At 45.1% G+C, this 13143-nt stretch overlaps 1 protein-coding gene across 1 annotated transcript in view; it reads right to left on the reverse strand.

Annotated features, from left to right (window-relative positions):
* The window catches only part of fam193a (family with sequence similarity 193 member A), a 77949-nt gene that overhangs the window by 34040 nt on the left and 30766 nt on the right, over positions 1-13143 (reverse strand). Inside the window, exons 8-16 of the mRNA XM_080722753.1 lie at positions 11983-12130; positions 11671-11745; positions 11416-11490; positions 9839-9951; positions 7950-8465; positions 5618-5774; positions 4057-4209; positions 1785-1937; positions 1518-1598 (exon numbers count right to left, since the gene is read on the reverse strand). Coding sequence (XP_080578879.1) covers positions 1518-1598; positions 1785-1937; positions 4057-4209; positions 5618-5774; positions 7950-8465; positions 9839-9951; positions 11416-11490; positions 11671-11745; positions 11983-12130 — 1471 coding nt within the window. The remainder of the gene's footprint in view (positions 1-1517; positions 1599-1784; positions 1938-4056; positions 4210-5617; positions 5775-7949; positions 8466-9838; positions 9952-11415; positions 11491-11670; positions 11746-11982; positions 12131-13143) is intronic.

Consider the following 13143-nt stretch of genomic DNA (forward strand, 5'->3'; position numbering starts at 1 on the left):
CGCTTATTTTATATCAATTAGACAATGCATGAAGCCTTGCATTCATGGATGTTTCTTTGTTTTTGTCTTATTCCTGAGCCAATCACGTGATGAACGGGTCATCGATCAATAGGAGACTCACTAGGCTAGAGACTCTGCCGGTCATCACATTTTTGGTTTTGCGACAAAAACTAAAACATTTTTTTTGGGTGATGTACTCGTTTAAAAATTGACATTTAAATGGGTAAAATAGCTGATCTACAAACGTGCCGTGCGTCACAAGCTTGTAGATGGGCTATTTTTTTAACCTACTTTGGGAGGTGGGGCTAATAGGGCTATTTGGGGTTTGGTCCTTGGCATGGAAAGTTTGGGGAACCCCCTGTGTCCATCACACACACACACACACACACACACACACACACACACACACACACACACACACACACACACACACACACACACACACACACACACACACACACACACACACACACACACACACACACACACACACACACACACACACACACACACAGGTGGAACCGGGTCACTGTGTGACAGCTAATACACCAGATGTTGTTGTGGTCCCGGGAAATGTCTGTATTAGAGATAGCCTGACACCTTTGACCCTAGCCTGTCATTAAATACCAACCACTCCTACAGTACATAACAGCTCAGGGCTGGGCTATATGTTCTGTTTTGATATATTTGGCAGCCTAGGACATGCCCACAGACTGGTTGTTAGAGGGCTTCAACAACTTGGGATGCCCAAAAAGGAGACAAAAAAGGCTGTCCAAGTATTGTTCTATAATTGTCAGCCGCCGCATGTGGCAGAGACGCTGTTACTGATACCCATAGAGTGCTGACTGACATGATTTTGTGAATGCAAACTTACTGTGCCTATAATATGTGGGTCCTTTGTGCAGACATAAACAAATGGTTAAAATGTGTGTGGGTGGGCCTTTCTGTGTGGAGTTTGCATGTTCTCCTTGTGTCCCCTAGGGTAGGTACCCCCACACAAAAAAAACATGCAGTAATAAGTAGTGTACAAATGGAACAAAATGGACCCGTTAGGGTCCATTTTGTCAGAGTTAAGGGGAGACCTTGACATTTGAAAGTTTGAGAAACCCTGCATTAGACCAGTGGTTCTCAACCTTTTCAGGCCGCGACCCCCAAAATAATCATATTTAACTTGGGACCCCCCACCCTGACGAACACTAAGAGTTGAGGCATTACATTTTGTATAACACGGTTCTATTGTGCAATTTTCACAATCTCTGCCAATAATATTTGACAATTTGGCCAATGTTTAATTTGTCATTTTAGAAGTATTAAAAAGTCCATAAATTGTCACTTTAGAAATGTGCGGTTTACTGTTGAGTGAGAAAACAATGTTGGCACATTCAGTTAATCATCTGGGGACCCCCCAAAAATAAGGGGGTCCCGACACACAGGTTGAGAACTACTGCATTAGACAATCGACATTGGGGGAAAATCAAACAAACAAACAATGGGTTTTACAAGGAGCCGTGTCTCACCTTGTTGTGCGCGCTGAGTGGGGGGCTGGGGGGGTAGAGCGTGGAGGTGGGGTGCAGCAGGGGGGGCCGGGGCGGCATGTGGTGGTGGTGGGAGAGGCTGTGCAGGGGCAGGTGGTGGCCGTGGATGTGGGGGTACAGGTGCAGGGGGGCCGGGTGGGGGTGGGGGTGGGTCGGGTGCGAGGAGGGAGAGGAGGGAGAGGGGGGCGCGAAGATCCCGTGGTGGGGGTGGGGTGGAGGAGGGGGCGGGGGAGGAGGGGGGGCGGAGGTGGTGGTGGTGGAGGTGGTGGTGTGGAGGCGACCCAGAGGTGGAGGAGGTCCCAGGGAGGAGGAGGTGGAGGTGATGGAGTCCTGGTTGGTGGTGTTGTTGCACACGTGACATTCACACGCATGCTGCTGCTGCTGCTGCACCACCTGCTCCACCTGGACAAGACACACACAATGACCGCTTTGATTTAAACTTTGTTCCTGACACACAGGGGGTCCCATAGAGTACATACAATTATCCTCAATAATACTGTTTTCGGGACTAATCCATACATACTGTAGAGTGCCTTGAGAGCCTCACATGTGTGGATTCCACACATCTATCTAAATATTAACTTACAGAATGTCCGCTGTCTGTCTACAGTACTCTGACGTCATAGTACTGACATCGCATACTGGCCTGGACATGGAACACCATATATGAGCATAGGACACGGAACACCATACATACGGATAATCGGGTGAAACAGTGCACGCATTTCTGACATCACTGACACCCGCCGCCTGTACTGCGCATGCGTTTACCGCCATGGTAACATCCGCCTGCTGAAACTATGCCCACATTTGGAGATGACTGACATCGGATTCTCCAGATGCTCTCTCTACACCACTCAGGAGGACAACAGTTGTTTGTGCCAATGCTCAACTCACTTTCCCCTACAATACAGCTCCTTAAAGCCAGGCAGATGTTGAGAAACAAGACAATGTGAGAAGAACCGACCTACTAATCCGCCTGGTTACCATAGCAACCTGCTAGTACGCCTGGTTGCCTTAGCAACCACGCATGAGGCATATAAACGTTATGATTTAAAACCACAACCCTGTAGCGTATGTACGCGGTCGGGGTAGGATATAGGAAGACATAGTGGCTACAAATCTACGACCCTAAATGAGAATTGAAGTCTCACCTTTGACCACAGGCAAGCTCTCACACATGCTGTGCATGCTTAAATAAATAAATAATTTTAAAAAGTCATCATTCAAGAGAGTGCGGATATTCCCTTCATTCTAAGCTCTCACACAAATCATTGCCTGACTTAGGGCTGTCACAATTATTACATAATCGTCTAATCGTGATTATTTGACATTATCGCAATTATTTTTTCATAATCGTCATTATCGTGAATGTTGAAAAATGTCAGAAATAGTGGAAATAGCAGATCTACAAGCTCACAACGCGTCGCATCGCGACGTGTTGTGAGCTTGTAGATCGGCTATTTCCACTATCAATGATATTTTTTAAGTAGTAAGTAGTATGTCAGTAATGTATTTGTGTGTTTAGGTTATGTATCATATCTGCCATATGCAACTTCAAAGCCAAACAGAAATGTAATTATCAACGACAAAAACACAATTAAATCGTTAATCGCCAATTATTTGAATGACAATTAATTGTCATGTAAAATGTCATATCGTGACAGCCCTAGCCTGACTGCAAGCAGTGAGTGAATGTTGAATATGTATGTGTATATATAGAAAGCATATCATGAATATTGCATTACCCTACGCTACACTGAACATGATAGTCTGCTAGTCCCTGTATGGATGGACTATACTGTACTGTATGCTCTGGTGCCAATCATGAGGACAAGATCATCCACATCTAGGGTCCTGATAACAACAGTATGTTCTTGTGGATATCAAACAGACTAAATCTGACCTGCTCCGTCCTAATAATGAGAAATAATGCTGAATCTTACAAGTAGGGAGTAAAGATTATAATAAAAAAAATCACACCCAATGTGAAGTGAGCGGTGGTCGTGCTTGCATAACGTCTTCAATTGGTAATTGGTGATGTGATACAGGCTACACACATGCACATTGCTAGGGCAAAACGCTGAGGAAAACACATTGCTATGGCAAAACGCTGAGGAAAAGTGGCTACAGACACACGCACAGCCACTCTTAGGAGCGGTTTACCACCACAGGGTCAGGACACTGGCACTTTGTCGTTTCAATATAAAGACTATGGAAACGTGTGCAGTGATGTTGCTAGGTTTTCAATGTAATGGGTCCCGGGACCCACAGGTGGTCATTGACATATACCTCAACTTTGACGCTAGTGCACTAGAGCCATTTCACAGATATATTTCTGTGATTTTTATGACCCTGGAGAAGATGATGTGGGGGAGTGGGAGAGTGAGTGAGGGGGGGGGGTGAGGATAACAGCTCATCTGCACTGCCCGCGATGCGAGCGATGTAATCTCATGAAATACATTTGTTTTGTCGAGAAGGCGCATTGTGAGCTTGTAGATAGGCTATGAGCCTACAGTACCTGTTGGTGGTTGTAGGATGGCGGAGGACTGTTGTTGTTGTTGTTGTTCCGTGAATGTAGCTCCCCCTGCTGCGCCGGAGGCTCTCCACCGCTCTCTGCTTCCTCCTCGTCTCCGTCTGATGAGCTGCTGCTGCTGCTGATGCCCTGTAGAGACTGTACAACAATACACCTTAAATATGATGAGCTGCTACTGCTGCTGATGCCCTGTAGAGACTGTACATTACAACAATACACCTTTAAATATGATGAGCTGCTAATGCTGCTGATGCCCTGTAGAGACTGTACCACAATACACCTTTAAATATGATGAGCTGCTACTGCTGCTGATGCCCTGTAGAGACTGTAGCACAATACACCTTTAGATATAATGAGCTGCTACTGCTACTGATGCCCTGTAGAGACTGTTCAACAATACACCTTAAATATGATGAGCTGCTACTGCTACTGATGCCCTGTAGAGACTGTTCAACAATACACCTTAAATATGATGAGCTGCTACTGCTACTGATGCCCTGTAGAGACTGTTCAACAATACACCTTAAATATGATGAGCTGCTGCTGCTGCTGATGCCCTGTAGAGACTGTTCAACAATACACCTTAAATATGATGAGCTGCTACTGCTACTGATGCCCTGTAGAGACTGTTCAACAATACACCTTAAATATGATGAGCTGCTGCTGCTGCTGATGCCCTGTAGAGACTGTTCAACAATACACCTTAAATATGATGAGCTGCTACTGCTACTGATGCCCTGTAGAGACTGTTCAACAATACACCTTAAATATGATGAGCTGCTACTGCTGCTGATGCCCTGTAGAGACTGTAGCACAATACACCTTAAATATGATGAGCTGCTGCTGCTGCTGATGCCCTGTAGAGACTGTTCAACAATACACCTTAAATATGATGAGCTGCTGCTGCTGCTGATGCCCTGTAGAGACTGTTCAACAATACACCTTAAATATGATGAGCTGCTACTGCTACTGATGCCCTGTAGAGACTGTTCAACAATACACCTTAAATATGATGAGCTGCTGCTGCTGCTGATGCCCTGTAGAGACTGTAGCACAATACACCTTAAATATGATGAGCTGCTGCTGCTGCTGATGCCCTGTAGAGACTGTACAACAATACACCTTAAATATGATGAGCTGCTGCTGCTGCTGATGCCCTGTAGAGACTGTACAACAAAACAATTCAATGTCATTAAGCGTCCCATATAGCATAACTTGGCCAATGTGACCCTGGGCGTACAACACACTTTGGGCACTTAGTGCAAAGATGTAGGACATATGTATGCCAGATGCAGATGTAGGCCAAACTTCATAAACTCTGGACAAACAAGCTTGAGCTTAGCTCCTTCCAGGAGTACCGCTCAAAAAGAACAAGCTCACAGCGCATCGCGCTGCGACACATTGTAGATCGGCCATTTTGGTTTCAGCACCCACACCAGCCGGGAAATAAGTCTAACTCTGGCTTTAGATTGTACAGAGAAAAAGGAGTTAGATTCATATTTCAATATTTTTCTCTCCAAATTCATTAGAAGAGAAATCGACTCACCCCGTCCTTTAGTGCCATGTTTTCCCCTCCCCCGTTCATGTCGCCGTGCAGACCGTTGACCGTAGCCGTGACAACGCCAGGGTCCTCGTAGCCACCCATGGGGTACATGTCCCCGAACTTAGATGACAGGGGAGGCACTTCATCATCATCACTAATACTGAGAGAGAGAGAGAGAGAGAGAGAGAGACAGACAGAGAGAAGAGAGAAAGAGAGAGAGAGGGGAGAGAGAAAGATGAGTCTAGAACAGTGGTTCTCAAAGTGGGGTCCTTCTGGGGGGCAGGGGGGTCATTTATGGTCAAAACAAAAAGTTTTTTTTGTTAAAAAGGTTAAAGCACTATATTGTGATAATAATCATTGCTACAGAGTATTTGTTCAGTAACAGATTCTCTCTGTCTCTCCAGCTCTTTAATAAACTGAAAATACATATTCCAGTTTCATCCAAATAAGTAGGGGGTTTCTGATTAGAAACGGCTTTAAATGTCTGCCAATTTCTTTGCGTCATCACTTGCAATTTCACTTGTTCATCCTGAATCCGGTGTGAGTTCTCTCCCTTTCCTGATTGGATAAAATCGGGTATCCCAAACCTGAAAACATCTGCAGCCCTAATGTGTAAATGGTAAATGGTGCATTTATATAGCACATTTATCCAAGGTGCTTTAGACAGATTGTGCATTACATTCACCCATTCACAAACACATTCATACACCGATGGCAGAGGAAACCATGTAAGGCACCAAAATCTGCTCATCGGGAGCAACTAGGGGTTCAGAGTTTTGCTCAAGGACTCTTCCACACCAACTCTGGGGGAGCCCAGGATCGAACTGGGAACCCTCTGTGTGTTCTAAGACGGCAACTCTACCCCTGAGCCACTGCCGCCCATGTGTGTAGTAGTGCTGGCTGGGTGATCAATCGAAAATGGATCGCGATCTCGACTCCTATGCGATCTCATTTCTGATGAGATTGCATTACGGCTATTCTATGACGTCATGACTCATAAGAGCACTTTTTGCCCGGTCTGCGGACTTCAAAATAAAATATTTTATTTTATTAAGTGTGCCTGCCATGCAATGCAATGGCAAAACACTTATTGTAATCCGCCATACTTAAGTAAGTAAGTCAGTAAGTAAGTAATGTTCTTGCAAATTTCTGCACGTAATAACTGCCGCACTTAATAATAAGTAATTCGCAAATAACGACACCCAAAAACCCCATTGACTTAGAATGGGGGAAATTTCGGCACGTAATAACTGCCGCAAGATTTACGCCACCCCGCAATATATACATCAAAATGTGCGGCTCGGCCGGGAATGGTGTGCTATTACTTTTCTTTCCGATCCGCGTCACCATGGCAACGTAATTCGTAAAAAACTACGCTCAAAAACCCCCATTATTGACTTTGAATGGGGGACTGAAAAACCCCCAGAAACTTTGGCCCCACATTACTCTGACATACTTTTGCCTAGCAACGTCACTTTAAAATGCACACATAACTTTGGTCTTTTTCCGGCCAATAGGGATGAGCTGTAATTGATTAAGCCCCGCCCCCTCTGTAATAGGAAGTGCCCTTCGCCAAACAGGAAGTGCCTCTATCTCGTGAACCGTTTGTCGTACATACGCGTGGGTGGTGTCATATGACTTTATTAAGAGTCCTTAACCTTAATTGGGGCCTATTTCTCTAAACAGGAAGTGCCCCTCGCCAAACAGGAAGTGACCCTTTATCTTGTGAACCGTTTGTCGTACAGACTTGTGGATGGCGTCAAATGACTTGATTAAGAGTCCTAAACCTTAATTGGGGCCTATTTCGCCGAACAGGAAGTGCCCCTCGCCAAACAGGAAGTGACCCTTTATCTCGTGAACCGTTTGTCATACAGACTTGTGGATGGCGTCAAATGACTTGATTAAGAGTCCTAAACCTTAATTGGGGCCTATTTCGCCAAACAGGAAGTGCCCCTCGCCAAACAGGAAGTTACCCTATATCTCGTGAACCGTTTGTCATACAGACTTGTGGGTGGCGTCAAATGACTTGATTAAGAGTCCTAAACCTTAATTGGGGCCTATTTCGCCAAACAGGAATTGCCCCTCGCCAAACAGGAAGTGACCCTATATCTCGTGAACCGTTTGTCATACAGACTTGTGGGTGGCGTCAAATGACTTGATTAAGAGTCCTTAACCTTAATTGGTGCTTCCTTCACCTTCGCCAAACAGGAAGTGCCTCTATATGTCATGAACCGTTTGTCGTACAGACACGTGGGTGGCATCATGTGGCTTTATTAAGAGTCCTTAACAATTTAACTGCCAAAAACGTTTTTATATTACACTAGTGTGTACTCACAAGTTGCTAGCGTCTGCATGGGGTAGGATGAGGCGGGGGTGCTGCTGGATGGTGATGGGGGAGCTGGAGTTGGAGCCCGAGCCGGAGCTCCCGGAGGACAGGCTGGGAGGGTGCACCTCCGTCAGGTAATCCCTGGGGGGATGCACCTCCGTCAGGTAATCCCTGGGAGGATGCACCTCCGTCAGGTAATCCCTGGGAGGGTGCACCTCCGTCAGGTAATCCCTGGGAGGGTGCACCTCCGTCAGGTAATCCCTGGGAGGGTGCACCTCCGTCAGGTAGTCCCTGGGGGGGTGCACCTCCGTCAGGTAGTCCCTGGGAGGATGCACCTCGGTCAGGTAGTCCCTGGGAGGATGCACCTCTGTCAGGTAATCCCTGGGAGGATGCACCTCCGTCAGGTAATCCCTGGGAGGCCCCTCCCCCTGCATGGGTAGCTTGATGTGCAGGTCCTCGGCCATGGGGGAGTCCATGATGCCACACGTCAGGATGTGGGAGAGACTGCAGTCGTCACAGGTGCACCTGGGGGGTAGATTAGATTTATGGCTTTAAGGTGAGTTCAAATCTGGATAGTTTCGAGCAAAGACGAGACATGCGACCGGGGCGCAGCACAAGCGAGCCAAACAGGGCGACGTGGACGACGCAAAAGGCCGCCTCGGTATCTTCGCCCCCAGCTGGAAGAATCCAACTGAAGCGACCTTCGCTTTCCCCCAACACCACCCATCACGTCCTGACAGCCTATCAGCGTTGATGTTGTCCTGGTGACAAATGTTTAGGATGTTTTTTTTTTTAAACCCCAGACCCTTCCTCACCAAGGAGTCTCTCCCAGCTCCTTATCCAGGTCTCAGTCAAAGCTTGACTGCTTGACTTACTGGTCTCCCTTCAACTGATCCTGAAGGCCGGCAGCCCGCCATATCTAAATGTTCACCTCCGACTCCCTTTTCTTTCCTTCACTGGCTTCTGGTTTGCTGCCTACATCCAAGGCACAGCGCTCTCCCTTACCTTCAGGACATGATCAACCCTTACACCAGTTCCTGTAAAATTAGGAGTAGTTCACCAAAAGAAGTGGGTTTCAAACTTTTTCATATCAAGGTCCATCATTTATCAGCCTGTCCCTCCCTTCCCTGCAGAGTGCACACACACTCCCAATTGTCCGACACGGTCTGAAAACTGGCCTTATCATGCTCTGCCTCACCCACCCTAGCTCTCCCTCATTCCTTGTATCCGGGGCAGGAGTTTCATGGAGGCGATGAAGGCCATGGCCCCTCAGTTTGACCTTCTGTCCCTCCAATAAATATATCGTCACTGTCAGGCAGAAACCTTGTATCCAAGTTTAGGAATAAAACTAAATGCTGTGTTGTTCCAAAGACTTTTTCTGTCAAAATTAAAACTGCTGCACACACTCCTGTCCCTTCCCTGTCAAAACAGATTTTAGACACCAGTGTCTTTTATTGATTCTGTATTCATTTTGGGTGATAAAAACAAGTCTCAAATACAAAAGCCTCGTTAGTAGTCAATGGTTACAAAACACCAGAAAAGGAAGGGACGCTGAACTAAACCGTCTGTGGAAAAGGATCACACAACTACCTTGAAGATAGTGTGCTGACAGGTTTGTGTACAGTGGAGTACAACATGTACCAGAGCAGGAATGTCATGGCCACTGTCTGTCCCCCCACAGTCTAGACTATTTTATGAAATATACAGCTTTTTAATTTATTTATTTATTACCATGTAAAATCTCCCTTAACCCTTAAATTCAATTCATTATTTCTGTGGACTTAAAATCACTGTCATGTTCTTTTCTTTGTCTTGCTGCCCTGGTACCCTAGTAAGAGAGAGCGCGCACACACGCACACACACACACACGCACACACGCACAGTTCCTGTGAACTGACCTCCTTCGGTAGTTGCAGTTTGGACAGTCTGGAACGCTGAGGCGCGAGGACAGCATCCTCATGGTCTCTGTGAAGTTGTTATCCCCGGGGATGGACTTCTTAGTGCTGCTTAACTACAAGGACAGGCAGGGAGGGAGCAGACATCATGTCAGCTGGAGATTAACACCCAGATCAGCAGAGTTCCTCAAATGCGGGGGTATATTTAAAGGAGTAGTTCACCCTCAAATTGACTTTTTTTCTATTGATTACTCACGTCATGGAGATATGAGTTCAATAGTATTTTGGGACCCAAATGCATTTGGGTCCCCATCCGGAATAAATGGGGATACATTTACAATAATCCATTTTTTGTCTTAGGAATGCGAAATATACAAAAGTATATTACTGAACTCATGTCTCCATTGCGTGAGTAATCAATAGAAAAAAAGTCAATTTGAGGGTGAACTACTCCTTTAAAGGGGCTACATGAGAGAAAGTAGAAGATGGAAAATAACAATAATGTTGCTGTTATGTTTAATGAAGAAACACTGCTGAACATTCTGTGAACATGCTGATCTGTGACTTCATAAAAAAAGAAAAATGTAAAAAAGAAAAGAAACATAAGTAGCGCAACTGTTATTGACTAGAACAGTGTTTCTCAATCTTCTACATGTCAAGGTCTCCCCTTAACTCTGACAGTATACAAAACGGGTCCATTTGGTTCCATTTGTATACTGTTACAGACCTCTATGGGTCAATTTGGACCGCTCTAAAGGAACCCACCTCGATACATCCAGGACTAGAAAGCAATATGCCTACTTAGCAATTATACTGGCTAACACATTGACATGAAATGTTACATTCTTCAAAAAGTGAGCCATCCAGTAGCAGATCCACAAGGTCAAAATGTGTCGCTTTGGGCCATGTTTTGACCTTGCAGATCTGCTATTGGTTTGTGCCGCTGACGTTCATTTACGGAAAAAAGCAAAACGTTAGAATATGGTGATGAGAGGTTTCTGGGCCGACAACAACATCATGCTGGCTATGGTTTAATCTCCTCAGAATGTTGTAGTCGAGTAAAGAGGAAACTTTCATGCGGAAAACAGGGAAACTGGAGTACAGATTCAGAAGCCAGAATGATTATGCAAAAATAAATGTGATTATCTAGAATAATTGTGATTAGGCGATTATGTAATAAATGGTGAAATAATAATGGAACCAGTAAGACTCCCTAATCGGGAGATAAGCAACCATCATCTCGCATAAACAAACTTTAGAAGGCAATCTTAGCCAATCAGGAGGGAATATGGGAAATGGGACAGATCCATGTTGATGTCATGACTTTAGAGATACTGTGTACCGCTTTGTGTGATTTTAGGCCAAAATCTGTAGAAGCAGTGTCAAAAATGTGTTTAGCAAAAATTGTCCTGATGGTGGCGCTAGAAGAGGGCCATGTGAGAAATCAGGGCAGGAAGTTGTGGTTTTCCACCCAAGGAGTGTGTGTCCCCACTGCCCAGATCCCACTTTTGAGGAACCACTGTTCTACAAGCATGGCAGCATCCAAGGACAAACAATGAGAGTATTTCAGAATACGCTACCTGCTCTTCTATGAACCTCCTCTGCTTAAAGAACTCCCAATCCTCTTTCAGCATTCGCTGTTTGGTTTTCAAAGTCTGGAAATGGGGAGAAAAAATAAGACCATAAGGGTGCCATTGTCCACACAGCGTTTTATGCAGTTCATTTTGACAGCAAATTTTCATTTAGTTTTAGTCATGGACTTTTGAATAAAGTTCCATTTTAGTTTTTAGTCTAGTAAACATTATACGTTTTAGTTATGACGATAAATGACTTACATTTTTACTAATAAGAGACTTGTGTGGCTCTGTTCGTTGATTGGAGAGATTCTGACCCTCCACCTTAAAAAGCAGCTGGAAAAACAAACAAAAACAAACAAGAAATTCACACGACAAGAAGATCCCAAACCGTCATACATCCACTAAATGTCATAAATTAGAAACATTGATCTCTCTCTGCCTCTTTTCCCATATCGCCACTTTGGTCAAAACGGCCTGTTGTCTAAGGACCATAACATACACACTACACACGGATCATCGCAGCTGTATATTTTCTTCTCCGCATGAAAGAAGAGATGTTCTGCGGCTTACCTGTTCATCTACGTAGTTGTCGATCCTCTTCTCACACTCCTGCCACTCTGCGGCCACGGCAGCCATCTCCTGCTGCAGCTGCAGGTAGCTGTCCAGCAGCGTCCCGTACATGTCCTCGCTGTACGAGTCATGGGACGTGGTGCCGTGCCTGAGAGAACACAGGGCCACCGTTAGGGTTGTCGCCACCGTCATGGCATTACCGTCAATGGTTTATCGTCACACACATAACGGCAAATAAGGATTTAATCGCGTTTGGCATTGGACGTTGGAACATAATTCACCCTTTGTCAAGTCCCGCCCGTTGGCCCGCCCCTCTCCACACCCATTGGTTGCTGTGTCTTGGTGGGGCAAAAGTCCTTTCTCTCCATCCACTACCATTGAAATTCAGTTGCTTCTTTTTGTTATTCTGTTTATTCAATTCTCATTTTAAACTTGGTTTCAGGCTTTCAGCCAGCTGGTTGGTCATTCAGAAGGCTGACAAAGGGTGAATTGCTGCCGTCAGGCAGATTCTACATATTCCAAAGTTTCCTTCATAAATTGACACCCTACCTGATCATACTACAGTGTCACACTAAAGTCCTAACAGTGTCTCGATATCAATAAAAAATATATTTCTGTTTAAATGTTACGCTTGGGTAAACCAGCTTTCACGGGGCAGATATGACTAATAACTTAAATATACAACGAGATGACCGACTATGACCGGTACCAATAATCTATATAAAATACGCTACTATGGCTAAAATACTTTAAAAATAAAAATAGAGTTATTAGCCAAATCTACAAGCTCACACCTTGCAGATCTGACATCTACACTAGGTTTGAACATGTATGAACCTTTTTCCAACAGATTAATTCACACACACACATAACGAATGGAAACGATATGTTTGATGATTATCAGTGGTCCAATGAGGTCCTGTACATGGTGTCCTGGCTATATGTACAGTATGAGTCCTGGCTGTATGTACAGTATGAGTCACGGGACTGAGAGCACACAGTCAGCATGACAACAGCAGAGGATGAAGACTGTGCCAAGCCTTCATAGCGCTGGCTCTGAGCCATCGCTATGAAGACACTCCTTTGTCAACCTCTTGAGTCCCGTCATGTCCTTCAATGTGTGACGAATACCGTTCCACAAGCTTTGTTTTCCTCCCCCTT

Source organism: Nannobrachium achirus (assembly GCF_963921795.1).
Source record: "Nannobrachium achirus genome assembly, chromosome: 3".
NCBI classification, from domain to species: Eukaryota; Metazoa; Chordata; class Actinopteri; order Myctophiformes; family Myctophidae; genus Nannobrachium; species Nannobrachium achirus.